The 15,873-nt window shown below is 38.0% G+C and overlaps 1 protein-coding gene across 1 annotated transcript in view; it reads left to right on the top strand.

Moving 5' to 3' along the window:
• The window catches only part of RNF212 (ring finger protein 212), a 46,974-nt gene that overhangs the window by 21,456 nt on the left and 9,645 nt on the right, over positions 1-15,873 (top strand). The window contains 6 exon segments of the mRNA XM_036765653.1: positions 650-706; positions 8,907-8,965; positions 11,100-11,173; positions 11,270-11,330; positions 12,386-12,431; positions 14,349-14,416. Coding sequence (XP_036621548.1) covers positions 650-706; positions 8,907-8,965; positions 11,100-11,173; positions 11,270-11,330; positions 12,386-12,431; positions 14,349-14,416 — 365 coding nt within the window.

The following is a 15,873-nucleotide window of genomic DNA, read 5'->3' on the forward strand; positions in this document are numbered from 1 at the left end:
GTTAGATTTCAGTTATTTAGACAATTGTAGGAATAGCTCTTTCCCTAGTTGGACTTAATAATAATAGCTGACATTTACATAGCTTCTTAAGGTTTGCAAAGTGCTTTACATAGGATAAATAATAGTAATAGTAATAACAATGGCTTACATTTTACTATGTGCAAGTCACGGTGCTGGCCACTTTGGGCCTCCACAGCTCTGGGAGGAGGGTGCTGTTATCATCCCCATTTTACAGATGAGGAGACTGAGGCTTAGAACGTTGAAGTGGCTTCTCCAGGGTCACACAGGTAGGCACTAGGGCAGGATTTGAACTGGGTCTTCCTGCCTTCAAATCCAGTCCTCTGTGCATAGCATAGCTATCATAGAATGCCAGATGAATGAGACATTACTGTATTCAGTAAAAATCTCATTACGTTTCAGTCATAGTTAGACTACTGTTTTCAGTGAGCCTCTCATACTGAAACGGGGGCAGGTTTTATCTCCATTTGATTACATTTCATATAAAAATGTTTATAAAAGTGTTTCTGAATTAAATACTTTTCTTCAGACCGTGTCATTACTGCTAATAAAGTAATAATACTAATAAAGTAAAATGGAGCTTTTGGATAGGAACATATGTCAGCAGCTGAAATTTATATTTTATTTTTAGATTTTAGAATTTCAAGAAAAACACAGGAGGAGGTTGTTAACATTCTATAGAGAAAAGGTAAGTCTGATTTTGACTCGGAATGCCAGAGTTGTCATTTAAGGTTGTGTGCTCCCTGAGTTTTATGCAGCTGATGCTAGAATAATGGTCAGTAGGACAGAACTTTTGGATTGCTTTTTCAGTACTGGGGGTGGGCTTGCTCTGTTCCATAGCTCTCCCATATGCACTGGCACACATTTGAAAGACATCTAGCTGGGGCTGGGAATGCAGTCTTTTGTTGTGATTTTTTTTCTAGAGACTCAATATGATATAACCAAAGTAGACCAAATGTTTATAGTTACTGGAGGTACTGAAAAAGATTCTCACATATGATGTATTACAGAATTGGAATGGGCAGCGAGGTGGTGTCATAGTGCACATAGTTCTGGTCCTGGAGTCAGAAAGACTCATCTTCCTGAATTCAAATCTAGCCTCAGATACTTACTGTATGACTCAGGGCAAGTCACTTCCCCTTGTTTGCCTCAATTTCCTCATCTGTAAAATGAGCTGGTGAAGGAGATGCAAACCAATCCAGTATCTCTCTCAAGAACTCCAAATGGGATCATGAAGAGCTAGACACAACTGAACAAAATTGGAATAGGTAGATAGAGTGGTGTCACTTAGTATCTATGACACAAGCATCTTGGTGTTGAGTAAAACAACAAATGATTTTTAGAACTTTTATTCTCTTGAGTTAGGACAGGTAAGGAATAGGAGGGCTTGTAATGGATAATGACTCATTGATAAAAACATTTTTTAAAAATGTCCTTACTGTATGCCAAGCACTGTGCTAAGTATCAGGGATACAGATAGAAAGCGAAGAGTCTTTGTTCTCAAATGGCTTGCACTCTAATATGGGGAGAGAACACATGTAGGAGCATGCAGCTTTAGGGTGGATGGCTCCAGAAGGGCCGTAAGTGTCCAGCCAGCAGGGGAAGTGGGCAAGGGATCATTGGCAGGAATGTTGGGGGTGGAGAGAAAAAGGAGGTACAGGGAAATGGGGCAAGAGCTGGGTGGGCCCAGGCACAGAGAGCGGGAGGCTGAGGTACTTAGGGAGAAAGGAGTTGTTGGGTGGCTGGGAGTGGGATGTGTCAGTGTTAAACTGCCTTGTCCTGCTCTGCTCTTCACCTGGCTGTGAATGTCAGAGTTAATTACCAGGAGTTATCACTGTCCTTTGAAGTCCTGCAAAACCTCTTGTGTGCTTTTCTTTTTAGACTTCAAAGTGTATTTTAAAATAAGGCTCTTTTTTCATAGCTTTCTAAAGGTTTTTACTATATATGTGAAGGAATGACTTGGGTTTAAGAAATTTACTTTGGAACCTTAGAACTCTATAGTTAATTTACATAGCTATCAGCCTGAAAGTCCCTTTGACAGGCCCCAAACTGCCTCATCTTTGTTCTTTTCCTTCTTTGAGAAATTAGGCTGCCCCATTCAGATAGTACCTAAGTATTACATTAGAGAGCAGTTTCCATTAGATTCTTTCCAGGTTGATGAAATTAAGGTGACCCAAAATTCTGGTTCCTGAGGCAAAGAGGGGTGGAGGCTGGGGGAAAAAGAGAAGACAGCTTCTAGAAGGGACAGCACAGAGAAATGTGTTGGTAACCTCACCTGAGAATACCTCAGGATCCTATTTCACATGGTCCTTACTCATAGGTGGCTTTATTTCATTTAGTGAGGTACAGTCTGTGCTCTGCACAGCAGAAACCAGTGACCACTCATGAGCCTCAAGGTAGAGGAGGAAGATAGGTTATTTCACTCAGCTTTGGGTTGCAGATGTGCTTTACCTTCAGAGGTTGTGACTTGCCTAGGGGAGGGAACAGGGTAGTTGCAATGGAAGAAGGGTCAATAGCATGGGGTCGTGTGGGCAACCAGTGGCATTTGAGAGGATGAGGCCCTCAGTTTGTGCCCTAAGCCCTCAGCTACCCTTCCCTGGATTCCAGATTCCTTGCCCTTCCTCACTCTCCCACCCCCAGTTTTCAATGGTGCTTTCTGGCTGAGATATCTTAGAAAGAAAAGAGTTAATATTGAAACTTTTGAAATTATTTTGGCAATCATACCTTCTTGGTCCTGGAGGTTGGGAGTTTTAAGAATTTTTTTTTTTACATATAGAAATCTTTGTCTTTTATAAGGACAGTAGTTTTCACACCTGAATTGTCTGTGCCTGTTGCCTAGCTAGCTGATTTGGCAGAGGGCAATTAGTTGAAGTTGAGAAGTGAATCTCTATGGTAACTTGTTTGCTGACCTCCAAAGGTTTTACTGTGAGATTTTTCTGTAAAAGAGCATGGCTTTTTTGAACTGGGCTGTTAGAGGGGAGAAAAAATAGTTTTAATGGTATTCAGAGCAGAAGAAGTTAGATCCCTAAGAGAAAGCCTTACCCACATTAGACTTGAGGTTGGGAAGGATAAAGACAATTCTCTTAGTAATTGGGCTGTTTTCATATAATGCCAGGACTTAAATAGTCATTGGGTGATGGAGGAAAGGATGAGGAAGTGGCGCCCTTCTAAATTTTTGTACCTGGACAAAAGCCCTGCTGTGAACTTTTGTTCCAAAGCCAAGTGAGGGTTAGACGTTTCATGCTTTTCCTTCTGGAGGTATTTTCAATCTGCATCAAGCAACATTGGCAAAAAAATCAACATGTGGGGTAGGATCCACAACCTTTTGGGGAAGGGGAGTTCCTTGTCATTTGCATTCTCAGGGCAGCTGTATTATTGATCTGTAGAGTTATGCTCCTGGTGGGGGTTGGCAGGGAGAGCAGGAGAAGGAGCAACATTGCCTAAAAATACTGATAAACCTCCAGCCGCATCCAGCTTGGAATCCAGAAGGATTCAGGATGTCCTGGTATACCAGACCCTCCTGGTTAGGGAACCCCTGACAGAGAATCACAGAAAGCCCTTCATTTCACAAATGAGGAAAGAGGCTCAGAAGTGAAGGGATTGGGCCAAGGTCACAAGGTAGAGAGTAGCTTTCTTTATACACTTATAATTTTTTTTTTTGCCTTTTTTTTTAATTAAATAAATTTCTTTATTTATTTTTAGTTTACCACACACGGTTCTACATAGTTTTGAGTTCCAGTTTTTCTCCCCTCCCTCCCCCCTCCCTCCCCAAGACGGCATGAAGTCCCATATAACTGTCATGTATAACTTCGCATTGAATTAATTTATGCTCTAGTCAGGTCGTGGAGAAGAATTTTGACCAATGGAATGAATCATGAGAAAGAAGAAACAGAACCAAAAAAAAAAAACCCAAAAACAAAAACAAAAGAGAAGCAGAAAAGGCGAGCATGTAGTATACACTTATAATTTGTATGTACATTTTGTCTCCCATGACAGACTTTAAACTGCTTAAGGGTAAAGATTGTTTTATTCTTTGTATTTGTATCCCCAGCAGCTAGTCAGTGCCTGTCATTCAGTTGTTTTTCAGTTGTGTCTGACTCTTTTTGACCACATTTGAAGTTTTCTCGGCAAAGATGCTGGAGTCATTTGCCATTTCCTTTTCCAGTTCATTTTACAGATGAGGAAACTGAGCCAACTAGGGTTAGGTGACTTTCCTAGGGTCACACAGCTATTAAGTGCCTGAGGCCAGATTTGAACTTAGGGAGATGAGTCTTCTTGACTCTAGGTCTGGCACTCTGTCCACTGTACCACCTAGCTGCCCCTAGAACAATGCCTGCTAGGTACTAACGGGGCACTCAGCAGCAGCAACAAGAAGTTCCAAATCCTTGTTGATTTGACTGTGACTTAGGATTTGAAGATTATCTGACTCCATATCTAGCATTCTTTTCACCATGACCTTTTGATTTTTAGCTCATTTATCCAAACCCTTTATCCTCTAGCCATGTCATAGCCCTTTAGTAACTTCTTGTTGTAGGAGGATGCTTGGTCTGGCATTGAATCAGAAAGACAATACCTCAGAAGTACCTAATAGCTGTCTTCAAGTATTTGGGCTATTGTCATGTGAAAAGTAGATCATACTTGTTCTGTTTGACCCCAAAGTGCAGTACTGGGGACAGTGGATGAAAGGTACAAAAAGATCAATCTTGAGGTAAAGAAAAACTTTATAATAATTAGATCTCTCAAAAAATGGGACGAGCTGCTTCAGGAGCTAGTAGGTTTCCCCTCATTGAAGTTCTTCAAGCTCTTGTCCTTTTGAGCCCAGGCCAGATAGAAACTTTATCTTCAGCTCCCTGCTAGGCTTCCCTACTCTTCTTACCTAAGTGGTTTCCCTTTGTGCTTTCTCGTTCACTGAAATATCAATCAACCAGTAAGTGACCATATTTTTAGTCTTAGAAATATTTATAAATCCACAGAATTTGAGAATTGAAAGGGACCTCAGACACCATCTAGTCCAACCGATACATGAAAGGATTTGCTTTGGCTTGGGTAGAACTGATAGGCTGTTCATAATCCTTTGTCTTTGGAGTCTGTCCATCAGATTTTCTTTTATTTTTGAGTTCCGAATCTATTCAGAGCCTCTGTTTTATCTCCATTGTGTATTTAAAATTGTTTAATATCTTGTTCTACTTTGAGATCTCTGGTTCTGTCCTGTTTTCCTTCCTTATCTCTTAAGACTTCTTTTAATTCTTTTTACATTCTGATCCATTTTGGATTTTCTTGCTTGTTGTTCCATTACTATTTCTTCAAGTTGTATAGAATTTATTTCTTTCCTTTTCTTTCTAGGGATTTTTAGATTTCTTCCCTTCATGTCATAGTAATCATTCATTGTATTACGCCCTTTTCTAGGTTGTTTGAGTTAGTCCATCAGTACATATCTTGGATAGGCATTGCAATTGGAAAATTTTTTGGGCCCAGAATTCAAATTCCTTCACTTAATATATATCTACTATGTTTCAGGGATTGTACTGGCTGGTGGTTAGACAAAGGCTAAAATAAAACAGTCCCCGACCTTAAGGAGCTTCCATGCTATCAAGGGAGACAACACACACACACACAAAATATGTATGTGTATGTATGTATGTGTACATATATATGAAATATGTGTGTATATGTATCCATGTGTACACATACACACACACACATATATATGCATATATATATATACACACATATAAGTAAATCCAAATAAATGCAAAGTAGATAACAAGAAATGGGGGAGGGGTGAGGAGACAGGAGGAGAGACTAGCAGGTAGGAAAGGCCATCTGAAGGAGGGAGAACTTGAGCTGACCTTTGAAGGAAGCACACAGGTAAGGAGGGAGAGCATTCCATGTACTGAAAGACAACTGGAACAAGACATGAAACCAGGAGATAGAATGTATTATTCAAGGAATAACAAGTAGGCAGGGTTGGCTGAAATGTTGTGTGGGAAGGGGCATGCTATGCAGTAAGCCTGGAAAGGTGGGCTGGAGCCAGATCGTGAAAGGCTTTAAGAGCCAAGCTGAGGAATTTGTGTTTGATCCTAGAGGTTATAGGGGGCCATTGGAGGTTTCTGAGCAGGGAAGTGACATTGTCAGACCTGTGCTTTAGAAGTATTTGTGGCTAAATTGGACCGAGGAGACAGACAAAGCAGAGATACTAATTAAAAAGCTATTGCAGTGGTCCAAGTGAAAAGTTAGGAGGGCATGTATAACGTGGTGACCATGTGAGTGGAGAGAAGGAGGTGGTTGTGAGAAATGCTGTGGAGATAAAGTTGACAGGATTTGACAAGCAATTGAATGACTGAGGTCAAGGAGAGTAGAAAGTTGAGGATGATTCCAAAGTTGTGAATGTGGGTGACTAGAAGGAGAGTAAGAGTGTCCTCAACAGAAATAGAGAAATTAGGAAGAAGAAGGAGTTTAGATAATGAGCACTGTTTTTGACAGGTTAAGGTTTTGATGCCTATAGAACAGGCCTGCACAACATATGGCCCACTGGCTGTTTGTGGCCTGCCAAAGGATATCGGATGGCCCACGAAAAATGTAGAGGATGTAAAAGAAAGTAAAGATGCAATGAATGCTTTTTCTGTGTCCTGCTGAACCCACCTGCCGCTAGTGACTGCGCACTCTCTCCTGTTTGTCACGTGACCAGCAGCAACTAATCATTGCCAGTCTGTCTCTCTTTAGAGAGGAGTGAGAGTCATGTCTCTTTGCTGTGTTTTCAGTTGTTCCTGGCGTTGAACAGGGACTGAGTGAGTGCAGCCATGCGTCAAAGCAGCTGACGCCTACTTTGTGATGAGTGGCAACAATGCCAGGGCTTCTTCCCCTCCTTTGCTCTGCAGCCGCCCTCCAAGTTTCCATGAGTGTCTGGTGCTCTCTCCAAGGTCAGACTCTCGATTCGGTATTTCTTTGTATGGGAGCAGTTGCTGTAGAAATTTTTTTTGGTTCTAACGTTAAGGTTTTTGGGGTGACTTTGTAAAATGGGTGATAAAAAGAAACAGAAGATTGAATCAGAACATAGTTTAATCCAGAGTAGACAAATAGATACTTGTTTACTTACATGAGAGACAAAATATTGTGCCTTGTTTGCTGAGAAGTAATAGCCATTCCAAAGAATACTATCTTCGTTGCCATTTAGAATCAAAACATCCTGACTTAAGCAAATTGGATATCAGTGAAAAACAATGTGTCCAAATTGTTGAAAAATCTCAGTAGGGAATAATGGTTTTTCAAGAAAGTAGACTCAGAACATGAGGCAGCTACTAAAGTTAGTTTTCAGATTTCTAAAGAAATCAATTTCAAACATAATTCCAAAGTACAATAAACCGATTGCTGACAAGAAGTGTAATATGTCCCATTAACTAAATGTAAACAGTAACAAAACCTGGAAAATGTATTCAAACTTGTACTACTTAGCAAAGTAATTTGTTTTAACATTAATGTGATTTCATGATAAGTAAAAATCTTAAGTAATAAGTGTAATTAATTGACATTAATTGAAATTTCCCTTTTTATTTGCAAAGTAGTTTAATCATTAATTATACGTTTACTCAGAAAGTGAGCTGCTAAAAACCTATCTGTGGCCCAAAGAAGTTTAGCCTATTTTAATTTTGGCCCCTACCTACTGCCAAGTTGTGTAGATTTGCTATAGAACATCCAATTGGAATAGGATAAAGAAAGTGGTCAGATTCAATTTGAGAAATAGCACACTGGTTTCAACAATCCTAAACTGCTTCCTGATGAGAAAATCCAACTTCTTAATTCTCTTGTAATAGTCTCTTGGTAATGCTTTGTGGTTATGAATTCTGTAATCCTACAATCTCCAAAGAATCAAAAGCCAGGGGCCATAGACAGATTCATAATGTGAGTAAGTAGGTTGCAGTGATAACTTCAGTGCAAAAAGTAACGTAAGGTATATCATCATAGAAATGTATTACTGAAAAAACAGGTAGTCCAGTTAGGTAGTGAGAGCAAGGAATAACAAGTGGACACCGTGAATGTTGCACTGATATTCACAAAAGGTTAGCAACTTTGAGGAAAGCCTCCAGGATCTGGGTAGATTCTGTGTTGGAAGATTTATAAGAAACTATGGATAAGAATCTTACACAAAAAGTGGCAAGTACATTGGGATCTGCTCCAAAAGAGGGAGTACTCATATTGAAGAGGTCATGGATGCATGGAAGTGTGCAGTTACTATTGTAATTAATAAAATGTACATTTGTTTAAATTATTATCAAATTCATCATAGCTTTTTCATCATGTATTTTCTTGTCATCTAATAGTGCTACTGTTATGTGGGAGGTCACTGAAATTTGTTGGTGTTAAAAAGTGGTCCTCATAATAAAAAAAAGAGTAGAAACATTGTCATGGATTAACCTAGTGCTATTTTTAAAAAGAATTATTTGTAATGTTGAGGTAGCTAGAGAGTGTCTTTTTTTGATGCTTGGGATGGAGCCAATTTTTTTTTAGACTGAAACTTTTTTAGCCTGATGTGGTTAATTTTATTTTGAGCGCACATTATCTGGAGTCTGACCAATTTTTTTCCTGAGATAACCGATTCAAAGTTAAAATGACAAAAAGGTCTGGACTTTATATTACCTTAAACCACATCCATAGAATATAATGTTTTTCAATTGCTAGTCTTCAAAACAAATGTTTTCTAAATAAATATGTAATTAAATTTAAGCTAGTTATTAAATATGGTAATATGTAGCATAAATGCTAATTTTATGTAACTTTGGTTTTGTTATGTAGTAAATGAATTTAACTGTCAAAATGTATTGTTAATTAATTAATATTGGTGTAACTGGTTTATACATTCTGATACATGGGAATCATTTGATTATATTTAGATTTCAAAATTAGAAGAATCTCTTAAAACGTTAACAGAGCAGATACATCAGATTCAAAGGTAAGGTGAAATTAAGCTTTTAGTAAACCTTCAAAAGTAAATAAGAAAAAATTGCAGTTATGTAGCACTTTGAAGTTTACAAAGCATTTTCCTTACAACCATCTTGTGAGATAATCCAGGCAAGGATTATCAAGATGAATAAACTGAGGCTCAGATTATACAGCCCATGTCTGAGCAAGAGTTTGAACCTAGGCTCTTGATTGCAAGTCTAGTGCCTTTTACTGTGAATTTAGTATGTAAACTCTGTAATAACAACAACAAGCATTTTAGTTGTTCCTCCAGTATTCATTCACCAAGCCAGGCTCTCATGTTCATTATCTTGGTGTTACCATTAACTCTTCCTCTTCTTTCCTAATTACTGAGTTTTGAGTCCAACTCTGCTGCCACCACATCTCTAGCATCCTCTCTTTTCTCCTTGTCATCACTCTAGTGAAGATCCTCATTCCCATCCACATGGACTATGGCAGTCACCTCCTCATGAATCTTCCCTTGCTCCTCTCTTCCTCTGCACACTACTGCTAGACTTAGTTAGCTTCTATTTTAATCTACTGATGTCATACTTCTGTTCAAATCCCTTCAAGATTTCCTTATTGCATACCAAGTAAAGTTCAGCTTCTTTGCCTGATAGTCTTTTGTTGTCTGGAGCTGTCCTACCTTTCTAGTCTTGCTTCATCCTAGTTCCTTCTACACATTGTATATTCTACCCAAATTGAACTTTTGCTATCTCTGACATACACCCTGCTCTTGTCCCCATTATTTCCTTGCTCTTACTGTACTTGGTGTAGTCACTTCTCTGATCTTCTTCCGTGTCTGGATATACACTAGGCTGCCCATTAAGTTTTTGTCTGCCCTTTAAAATAGAGGTTATTAATCCTTTCTGTGTCATGGACCTTTTTGGTAGTTTGATGAAGCCTATGAAATAAGAAAATAAAATACATAAGATTTCATAGGAAACCACATATATTGAAATACAGATATTAAAAAAAAAAGCTGAGACCCCAGATTGAGAGAACCCTTGCTTTCAATCCTGAGTCAAATGCTTTTTGTTCCAAGAAACCTTTCTTGATTCTCCCAGTTGGTAATGATTTTGTCCTTTTTGGATCTCAGCACTTTGTTGTATATCTGTGAAGGTTCTTCATATGTTTTATTTTCTTCTATAGTCATTTGTATGTGTGTCATTCCTTTTACTTCCTGGACTATAAGCTTTCTGAGGATGGAGACTATGCCTTATATAAATATCTTACCCCACCCAGTGCTTAGTATAGTGTTTTTCATACAGTAGGCCCTTAAAAATTATTTGTTGTACTAAATTAAGTGCCTTCAGAGAACTCTTATATAAAATAGAGCTGTACTATCCTGAAAGATTTAATTTATGCATATAAATAAATGATTTAGTAGTTATATTAGCTTATCCTGGTACAGTGGAAAGTACATTGACTTTGGAGTAAAAGGACCTGAGTTCAAATGTTGCCTTGGGTACTTGTTACTTGTGTAGCATCGGGCAACTCAGTTAATTTCCCTGAGCCTCACTTTCCTCATCTGTAAAATGAGGTTTCTGACATCCTGTTCAACTCTCTATCTGTGGTCCTGTGGTCATGAAAACAAGTCCTAGATAACAGGAATAAAATGTTCACAATGACAGTTCTTTTGATGACACTTAAAAATATGGTATGATGGATTAAGTGGCTGCTATTGTCACTTTTTTATTACATGCGTACCAGCTAGCCTGGACAACACCCATTTACCAGTAATAATAATTATTGATGTGGCTGTTGCAGACTTTGAAGTTTGCAAAGCATTTACTGTCCTCACACTCCCATTTCACAGATGAGGACACTTAGGTCCAGAGAAATGAAGTGACTTGCCAAGCTCACAAGTCAGAACAATTTGGTAAGTGAGTGAACTCACTAATGGCGATTTCATCATTTCCCCTCATTTTTAAATAACTGCCAGGTAGGGAGGCAGAGAAGTGTTTTGAAATATTTTTTTTCAAAAGCATGACTTCTATGAATAAAACTTATTTTCAGAAGTATTGCCATTTTTAATTGTATGGTATTTTGTAGTAATTTGAATGAATCCATTTATACTAAATTTTTAATGTTTTAATTTGGTTTCTTTTCTCACCTTTATTTAGTAAGGGGCCATCTCAACAAACTGTGCAATTACCTGTTTCTAAGCCATTCAAAAACTCAGTTTCAAGTAAGTATGGTAATTAGTAAAGATGTATAATTTTAAAATATGTGTCTTAAAAGTACACTAACAATACTCTAACATTAAATTTACTGTTTCTCATATCTCCTTCAGCAAAACCGGTTGGATATTCATCATATTCATTCTTGCCAGCTTATTCATCAACTTCCCAAATGTATGTATGTATCTACTAAGACTGAAAATGAGTATTTCTCCCTCAGAGTTGGTAGTGATTGAATTTAGCCTTACAAAAAATTTGGGAGAAACTTAAATTTGACCTGCAAAATTTGTATAAGCCCTTTCTTTCTCTTTTTCTCCTTTTGCCTTGTCAGAAAGACTGCATACCAGATACACACTTGCATCTAATAGCTACGTCATTATCTTTCCTTTCCTAAGACTTCCCATCTGCTGCTGGTGCCATATTGGAAACCTTTCTTTCTACTTTGGTAGAGCCTTAGCATATTGTATAGTCATCTCTACCCTAGAACGAAGCTTCAGAGAAGGGCTTTTGTGGGTGTTTTGAGTTTTAGGCTCAAAAAATCCTTAGATAAAATGGTCCACTAATTCAGGGGTTAGCAACTCTTATAAAGGTCCTAGTAAAGGTGTTTGGCACGTATTTGTTGATATCACTTTCCACCATATGCAGCCTTTTATTTTTCTCTTTCTTTTATGGTATACAATGCCCTTGGTTCCATAATAGGCCTTTTATAAATATTTGGTTGAGAGATTTGTTGCTTTTCTCTCCCACTCCCTTTTTCTGTGCTTTCTTTCTTCTTATTCCATGTTCTTATTTTTCTTCTCCCTTTCTAATTTTTCCTCAGACAATCTATGTGACACTTAAGCTAGTTAATTCAGGCTTTTTAATGTTGTTGTTAATATATTGTTTTGAAAATTTTAAGTAGAGTTTTAGTCTGATCCCTCATTGTAGCATGAAGTTGAGACTTAGGGCTTTCAGAGGTCATGCTAGTGGATCACAAGCTCTGGCAGGACCAACCAGTCTTGAAAGCTTTCAAATATGAAACCAGTGCTGGGGTGTTGTCTGAGGACCAAGCCCCAGAATATGTGTTTTCTGGGAGCAAAGCAACTCATTAATCCCCCAGAAAGAGTTGCTTTATATGTTATTAAAAGGAGTACCAAAACAGCAAAAATCATGGATCCTTGAAATATTGAAGTTTATTAGTTAATTGTAATTCAGTGCTGGGGTTAATTCATATATTGTATATTTACTAGAGTGGAGTCAATGGACACTGATCTTTCACCTTCCCCAATGAGAAAAGTAAGTTAATTTATTTGACATCCTTTATCTTTATATGGTTGCTTGTAACTTAATAAGCTCCATTAAAATGAACCACATGTAGTTCCACAAATTCTTCCAACTTTGTGATTGACAACATTTTTGCCTTGCATTAGGCTATGTCTGAGGGATTTAGTGGTAGGTTCACAAAATACCTTCTCTCCTCTAGATACCTTCTTCCCCCTTCATCTCTGCCAAGTGCCTGAGCTGAGGTGATAAAGTCATCAAATAATAATAGTGCCAGGAATCTCAGGTTTGTGTTTAGGACTGTTCAGCACTTAGGGGAGGTGGAATGTTATAGACCTGTATTAAAAGGGTAACCCTTCGTCTAATGTAGTAAATTGTCTGTCTCTGAGGATGTCAGAAATAGTGTTAATAGCCAACACAGAGGTCCAAGATCCAGCTATGTGAGGTTGCCAAAGTACTTGAGGAGATAAATGCAAGCAGTTCAGTGGCTGTAAAGTGTGGCTATAGATTACTTTATTTAAACCTTTCAAATGAGAGATTAAATATCTTATATTAGATTGCTCCATGGGCCCAGGTCTGGATATTTAATATTTCTTCTAGATGCGTTTATTTGATTCAAACACCTTTGCCCGACAATCAAGGTCTGCCCTAATTGGTCACCTGTCTGCCTTTCCTGGTTTATCTCAGAATACTCCCCTGAACATGTGGTATACTTCTGTGCCTCCACGACCTTGCCTTATGAAGCAATCTTGCAAACTACTAGTGTACTCTCTAGATCTAGAATGTGTCCTCCGTCTCTTTCCCTCTCTTTACTTGTTCCATTCCTGCTCATCCTTTAGAGGCCAATTCGAATATCATCTCTACTATGAAGCCTTCCTCGATTCCCTGGGCATTAACTAAGGACCTTGCATCTCAGACCCTCACACAATACTTTGTGCTCCTCTAAGACCTTTCCCATGTAACATTATGTGGTAGCTACTTATGTTGCTGTCTGGGGCCCTGACCCAGTGAAGGTAGTAGCAGGTCTTACCTGAAGTTGTATCTCCCTTTTAATAAACACCCTGTTTGAACCATCTTTGAGGCAGTTTTTTTTAAACTGGCTCTTGAATCCAGATTTTCCTGACTTCTAAGCCAACTTTCTGTCTCTTATACCAGCTTACCTTATGAAATAATTATAATTAACTCCTTTATACTTCTCTGAAAAGCAAGTTGACTATGTCCAGGCTAAGAAATTTGGACTGTGTTCAATGTACTGTAAGGAGCCATTAAAGATTTCTGAGCAGGGAAGTGACATATTTATATCTGTGTTTGATGGACTAGAGTGGAACGAGACAAGAAAATGAAGAGGTTGTGATAGTTCAGGTGCAAGATGATGAAAATGTGAAGCAGGAGAATGACATTGAGAATAGAAGTGAAAAAACTAGCTGAGGGAGATGTTGGAGGCTTACACTTAGAAAAGAAGTGGGGGAAATTGCAAAGAGAAGAGAATCTGAGATTCTTGATTCATAGCCCAGTCCTCTGTCCTGGGATGTTAATTTAATGTAAGATCATTCTTTCTCAGAGATTTTCAATAAGATATTAAAAACCCCAAATCTTAATATCATCTTTGCTGTAATCACATTCTGCTTTGTATATATCTTAAAACACTCATATACTTGAGATTGTAAGATTCTTGAGGGCAGGTACTGTGTTATTTTTTGACTTTGCATCCTTTGTTCCTAGCATAGGGTTGTGAACATAGCAGGTGCTCAATAAATATTTCTTGAATGGAAAAAAAGAATTTGATTCTGAAATTTTTTGCACCCAATCTCTTAAAAATTATCAAAGAGCTCGAGTAAAATGTATCAGTTATGCTGTTGATCTTACTTAAAATATTTGTAATGGAAAGTACTCATTTTATAATATTTCAAAATTTTTAAACATTCAACTTAGCTTGAGATGGCAGCAGGCCCTGCAAGGCTCTCACTGATCAGTCCGCCTCAAGATGGACGTATGGGTACGTAAAAATTTCATTTTTGCAGCTGCACCCTAAATTATTTCGAACACGCACACATACATATATACACACATACACAAATGTATACATACATATATATGCATGCCTGCATATATGTATACACATATATACATACACGGCATGCACACATATATGAAGTATGATACCAATCTGTAGCCATTGTTAAGAATAACTTTGGAACTCCTCTTTTGGATTTGACTTCACAGCCAGTTAACAAGTTTCACAACAAAATCAAACTCATGACTTTATATTCAAATTGGTTTTGACCAAACACTTCTCTTATTTAACTTGATCTCTGACCTTATTCAACATACTTGGTTCCAGATGGTGGTTTCTGGAAATCAGCTCCATATCTCCGCCATCATTACTTCATTTCATTGTGTAGGATTTTCTGTAGATTTTTACAAAGATAAAGATAGAAGGAATAGCATGAGTCAAGGCTTTCGGGTTCAAAGAGCATGGCACATCTCTAGGTGGTGGGAATTTGAAAACTTAACAAAAAAGTAATAATTGCCCTCCAGTATTTAAAAGGCTGTCACAGAGAAGAGAGAATAAATTTGTTCTGCCTGCTCTAGAGAGGTGAATTTGGAACTGTGGGTGGAAACTGTAAAGAAGCAAATTGAAACTTGATACAAAGAGAAATGTCCATCATCAAAAGCTATCCAAAAGTTGGGCTAGCTTCCCCAGATGGTGGAGGATTGCCTTCACTTGAGGTCTTCATTGGTTTCCTCTTGGCTTGAGCACTGGAGAGCAGAAAGAACATTGGATTTTAGAGTTGGAGGATCCAGGCTTAAGCCTAACTTTGCTGCTAATTAGCTGTGTGACTGTGACCAAGACACTTCTCTTTGGGCCATAGTTTCTTCATATGTTAAAAGAAGTAGTTGGAAAAATCCGAGAGAACATATGAAATAATGCAAAGTGAAGTGAGTAGAATCAGGAAGCACTTCACACACTATCAAGAATATTATAATGCTAACTGTGAAAGACGTAGGTCCTCTGATCAATGCAGTGATCCATGGCAATTCCTGAGGGCTCATGATGAAAAACTGTTACCCACTTCCATAGAGAAAGCTGATGGACTCTTGAGTGCATTTCTTTCACTTTCTTTTCTTCCTTTGTTACAACATGATTAATAGGAAAATATGTTTTTCATGACTTCACATATATAACGGATATCATGTCGCTTGCTTTCTCATTGGGTGGAGGAGGAGCTAGAGGGATGGAGAGAATGTGGTACTCAAAATTTTAAAAAGAATGTTAAAAGTAAAATATTTTAAAATTAAAATATTTTTTAAAAAGTCATTGAACTAATAAATAAAGCTATTGTTGTTAAAAAAATGGAGTAGTTGATCTGGAAGATCCCTTCTAATCCTTTGAAATAGTCCTGCACATTATTTATATCTGTCTTCTTAAAGTTCACGTGTAGTAACACATTCCTCT

Source organism: Trichosurus vulpecula, chromosome 6, assembly GCF_011100635.1.
Source record: "Trichosurus vulpecula isolate mTriVul1 chromosome 6, mTriVul1.pri, whole genome shotgun sequence".
Classification (NCBI taxonomy): domain Eukaryota; kingdom Metazoa; phylum Chordata; class Mammalia; order Diprotodontia; family Phalangeridae; genus Trichosurus; species Trichosurus vulpecula.